Source organism: Salvelinus fontinalis, chromosome 10, assembly GCF_029448725.1.
Source record: "Salvelinus fontinalis isolate EN_2023a chromosome 10, ASM2944872v1, whole genome shotgun sequence".
In the NCBI taxonomy this organism is placed as follows: domain Eukaryota; kingdom Metazoa; phylum Chordata; class Actinopteri; order Salmoniformes; family Salmonidae; genus Salvelinus; species Salvelinus fontinalis.
The window spans coordinates 39879242-39884835 of record NC_074674.1 but is presented as its reverse complement, the minus strand read 5'-3'; the positions used below and the strand labels follow the sequence as shown (position 1 = coordinate 39884835).

Genomic DNA, 5594 nt, shown 5'->3' with positions numbered 1-5594 from the left:
GCGTGAACCTGGTATTGAAACACCAATCACAGCCTGTTAAAGAACAGCTTATTAAAAACCTCTCTCTGTCTCTGTCTCTGTCTCTGTCTCTGTCTCTGTCTCTGTCTCTGTCTCTGTCTCTGTCTCTGTCTCTGTCTCTCTGTCTCTCTGTCTCTCTCTCTGTCTCTCTCTCTGTCTCTCTCTCTGTCTCTCTCTCTGTCTCTCTCTCTCTCTCTCTCTCTCTCTCTCTCTCTCTCTCTCTCTCTCTCTCTAGGTATTTCCCTGTTACAGGTGTGCCTCTCTCTACTTCCTTATATGGCTCCAGGTGTACAGCTACACAGGTAACCGAGTTTGTTATTAACATTCCACTCATGATGTCACTCCAACTTTGAACATTCTCTTGGAGCTCCGAGGAGGAGCAACACCATGGCCTGTGTCCCAAAATGGTACCTTGTTCCCTACGCATCGCCCTACTTTTGGTCCAACGGGCCCTCGTCAAAAGTGCAATGGGGAATAGGGTAGCATTTGGGACACTGACCAGGTGCTAAGCAGGCCCTGCTGGAGAGAGATGCAGAGTGGCTAGCTCTCAGCCACACCTCTAGCCAGAGGGGGAAATCACTACAGGGGGATGTGTGGACCTGGGTCATCATTCATTTCTGTCATAGTAGTGAAGGGATGAACTGACTTCCTGCAAAACACATGTCCCTTTCTGACTTCCTGTAAAACCCATGTCCCTTACTGACTTCCTGTAAAACCCATGTCCCTTTCTGACTTCCTGTAAAAGCCTTTCTGACTTCCTGCAAAACACATGTCCCTTTCTGACTTCCTGTAAAACCCTTTCTAACTTCCTGCAAAACACATGTCCCTTTCTGACTTCCTGTAAAACCCTTTCTGACTTCCTGCAAAACACATGTCCCTTTCTGACTTCCTGTAAAACCCTTTCTGACTTCCTGTAAAACACATGTCCCTTTCTGACTTCCTGTAAAACACATGTCCCTTTCTGACTTCCTGCAAAACACATGTCCCTTTCTGACTTCCTGTAAAACACATGTCCCTTTCTGACTTCCTGTAAAACACATGTCCCTTTCTGACTTCCTGTAAAACACATGTCCCTTTCTGACTTCCTGTAAAACACATGTCTCTTTCTGACTTCCTGTAAAACACATGTCCCTTTCTGACTTCCTGTAAAACACATGTCCCTTTCTGACTTCCTGTAAAACACATGTCCCTTTCTGACTTCCTGTAAAACACATGTCTCTTTCTGACTTCCTGTAAAACACATGTCCCTTTCTGGGATAATAAAGTCTGATGGATTGATGCTCTCTCCTCTGTTCTCCTCTTGATGGGGGGGGGACAATTGTGGCTCGGTGGGTTGGTACTCTTCACTGTCAGTGTGTGTGTGTTTATGTGTGTAAGTTAGAGTTTGAGTGTGTGTGTGTGTGTGTGTGTGTGTGTGTGTGTGTGTGTGTGTGTGTGTGTGTGTGTGTGTGTGTGTGTGTGTGTGTGTGTGTGTGTGTGTGTGTGTGTGTGTGTGTGTGCATGCGTGCGTGCGTCAGTCTGAGTGTGTGAGAGTGTGTGTGTGTGTGTGTGTGTGTGTGTGTGTGTGTGTGTGTGTGTGTGTGTGTGTGTGTGTGTATGCATGCGTGCGTCAGTCTGAGTGTGTGTGTGTGTGTGTGTGTGTGTGTGTGTGTGTGTGTGTGTGTGTGTGTGTGTGTGTGTGTGTGTGTGTGTGTGTGTGTGTGTGTGATTCTGGTCTCCACTCACCAGCGCATGAAAGGAAGACACCGAGAAGATTCCCAGGCGTCCCATCGCCTGTTTTGTGGCTCTGGACGCCACGGCTAGCAGGCGTTTAGGGTTGGGCAGCTCCCCTCCCTGCAGACTGGCCAGGTAACAGCGACATCTGAACATGTCCAGGTGAAGCTGTTCTAGACTCTGCTCCCACAGGAAGATCTGACAGACGAGAGAGTGGGAGGTTGATTAGTAGTGTTATGTTTCGTTAGTTTGTATTACTCACTAAGCTACATCAGCGTTACAGGTAGGAGTGTACTGTTGAGGTCACAACAATTACATAAGCTGTATCTAAAGACACACACACACACACACACACACACAAAAAAGAGTCCTTTATTGACTTCACTTACACCCAGTTGCGTAGAAAAACACACTCTTCATCCTGTTCACACACAGGGCCCGATTTCCCACATCGCCAGACAGGCTCGTACTAAACGACACTACAGGTAAACACTCATCAGCTGATTAACAGGGATTGAGAGGCAACATGACACCTGCTACAGGGATCACAGGTAATGACGGGGTTTTAACACTGAATCAGTCTCTGTGGTGGGAAATCACACACACACACGCACGCACGCACGCACACACACACACACACATACACACACACATACGCACGCACATGCACGCACACACAAACGCTCTCACACATGCACACACACACACACACACACACACACACACACATGGCTTTATACTGCCGTGGCGACCATACTTCCGTGGCGACCATACTGCCATGGCGACCATACTGCCGTGGCGACCATACTGCCATGGCTTTACACTGCCGTGGCGACCATACTGCCATGGCTATATACTGCCATGGCGACTATACTGCCGTGGCGACCATACTGCCGTGGCGACCATACTGCCGTGGCTATATACTGCCATGGCGACCATACTGCCGTGGTGACCATACGGCCGTGGCGACCATACTTCCGTGGCTATGTACTGAAAAAAAATACTTAAGAGAAAGCAAACAAAGAGAAAGTTTCCCTGGTAATCAGAAGATTAAATTACCTGGCCTGGGAACCAAACATCGCAGGTTCAAACCCCACGTGGAGATTCTCAACGTGTAAAAGATATATATATATATATATATATAGTTGTGTTTGAATGGTTAAATGCTGTTTAAATGTCCTATGAATAACATGTAAATGCTGTGTGTCTATATCACCTTGGTGTGGGTCTATTTGGTGTGGGTCTATTTGGTGTGGATCTATTTGGTGTGGGTCTATTTGGTGTGGGCCTATTTAGTGTGGGTCTACTTGGTGTGGGTCTATTTGGTGTGGGTCTACTTGGTGTGGATCTATTTGGTGTGGGTCTATTTGGTGTGGGCCTATTTAGTGTGGGTCTACTTGGTGTGGATCTATTTGGTGTGGGCCTACTTAGTGTGGGTCTACTTGGTGTGGATCTATTTGGTGTGGGTCTACTTGGTGTGGGCCTACTTGGTGTGGATCTATTTGGTGTGGATCTATTTGGTGTGGGCCTACTTAGTGTGGGTCTACTTGGTGTGGATCTATTTGGTGTGGGCCTACTTGGTGTGGGCCTACTTGGTGTGGGTCTACTTGGTGTGGGTCTACTTGGTGTGGGCCTACTTGGTGTAGGCCTACTTGGTGTGGGTCTACTTGGTGTGGGTCTACTTGGTGTGGATCTACTTGGTGTGGATCTATTTGGTGTGGATCTATTTGGTGTGGATCTATTTGGTGTGGGTCTACTTGGTGTGGGTCTACTTGGTGTGGGCCAACTTGGTGTGGGTCTATTTGGTGTGGGTCTACTTGGTGTGGGTCTACTTGGTGTGGATCTACTTGGTGTGGATCTATTTGGTGTGGATCAATTTGGTGTGGATCTATTTGGTGTGGGTCTACTTGGTGTGGGTCTACTTGGTGTGGGTCTACTTGGTGTAGGCCAACTTGGTGTGGGGCTACTTGCTGTGTGTCTACTTGGTGTGGGCCTACTTGGTGTGGGCCTACTTGGTGTGGGCCTACTTAGTGTGGGTCTACTTGGTGTGGATCTATTTGTTGTGGGTCTACTTGGTGTGGGCCTACTTGGTGTGGGTCTACTTGGTGTGGATCTATTTGGTGTGGGTCTACTTGGTGTGGGTCTACTTGGTGTGGGTCTACTTGGTGTGGGCCTACTTAGTGTGGGTCTATTTGGTGTGGGTCTACTTGGTGTGGGTCTACTTGGTGTGGATCTATTTGGTGTGGATCAATTTGGTGTGGATCTATTTGGTGTGGGCCTACTTGGTGTGGGTCTACTTGGTGTGGGCCTACTTGGTGTAGGCCAACTTGGTGTGGGCCTACTTGGTGTGGGTCTACTTGGTGTGGATCTATTTGGTGTGGGCCTACTTAGTGTGGGTCTACTTGGTGTGGACCTATTTGGTGTGGGTCTACTTGGTGTGGGCCTACTTGGTGTGGGTCTACTTGGTGTGGATCTATTTGGTGTGGGCCTACTTGCTGTGGGTCTACTTGGTGCGGATCTATTTGGTGTGGGCCTACTTGGTGTGGGACTACTTGGTGTGGGCCTACTTGGTGTTTTCTACTTGGTGTGGGGCTACTTGGTGTGGATCTATTTGGTGTGGGTCTACTTGGTGTGGGACTACTTGGTGTGGGTTACTTCGTGTTTGTCTACTTGGTGTGGGTCTACTTGGTGTGGGTCTACTTGCTGTGGGCCTACTTGCTGTGGGCCTACTTGCTGTGGGCCTACTTGCTGTGGGCCTACTTGGTGTGGGCCTACTTGGTGTGGGTCTACTTGGTGTGGTTCTACTTGGTGTGGATCTACTTGGTGTGGATCTATTTGGTATGGATCTATTTGGTGTGGGCCTACTTGTTGTGGGCCTATTTGGTGTGGGCCTACTTGGTGTGGGTCTACTTGGTGTGGGCCTACTTGGTGTGGGTCTACTTGGTGTGGATCTATTTGGTATGGATCTATTTGGTGTGGGCCTACTTGTTGTGGGCCTATTTGGTGTGGGCCTACTTGGTGTGGGTCTACTTGGTGTGGGCCTACTTGGTGTGGGTCTACTTGGTGTGGGTCTACTTGGTGTGGTTCTACTTGGTGTGGGTCTACTTGGTGTGGGTCTACTTGGTGTGGGCCTACTTGGTGTGGGTCTACTTGCTGTGGACCTATTTTGTGTGGGTCTACTTGGTGTGGGCCTACTTGGTGTGGGTCTACTTGGTGTGGGTCTACTTGGTGTGGGCCTACTTGGTGTGGGCCTACTTGGTGTGGTTCTACTTGCTGTGGGCCTACTTGGTGTGGTCCTACTTGCTGTGGGTCTACTTGGTGTGGGCCTACTTGGTGTAGGCCTACTTGGTGTGGGTCTACTTGGTGTGGGTCTACTTGCTGTGGATCTATTTGGTGTGGGCCTACTTGGTGTGGGTCTACTTGGTGTGGTTCTACTTGGTGTGGATCTACTTGGTGTGGATCTATTTGGTATGGATCTATTTGGTGTGGGCCTACTTGTTGTGGGCCTATTTGGTGTGGGCCTACTTGGTGTGGGTCTACTTGGTGTGGGCCTACTTGGTGTGGGTCTACTTGGTGTGGATCTATTTGGTATGGATCTATTTTTGTGGGCCTACTTGTTGTGGGCCTATTTGGTGTGGGCCTACTTGGTGTGGGTCTACTTGGTGTGGGCCTACTTGGTGTGGATCTACTTGGTGTGGGTCTACTTGGTGTGGATCTACTTGGTGTGGGTCTACTTGGTGTGGGTCTACTTGGTGTGGGCCTACTTGCTGTGGATCTACAATTCAGTCCTTAAAATGTAAATCTGGAGAGAAACATAATGGGGGATGTTTTCCAATCTGCTTTAAATCGTACTCTGTGAATGT

The 5594-nt window shown here is 48.9% G+C and overlaps 1 protein-coding gene across 2 annotated transcripts in view; it reads right to left on the bottom strand.

Moving 5' to 3' along the window:
- tiam1a (TIAM Rac1 associated GEF 1a) overlaps positions 1 to 5594 on the bottom strand; it is a 198892-nt gene that overhangs the window by 105310 nt on the left and 87988 nt on the right. For both annotated transcript variants that reach the window (XM_055936803.1, XM_055936804.1), the window contains exon 9: positions 1744 to 1929. In XM_055936803.1, the coding sequence (XP_055792778.1) occupies positions 1744 to 1929 (186 nt within the window). The remainder of the gene's footprint in view (positions 1 to 1743; positions 1930 to 5594) is intronic.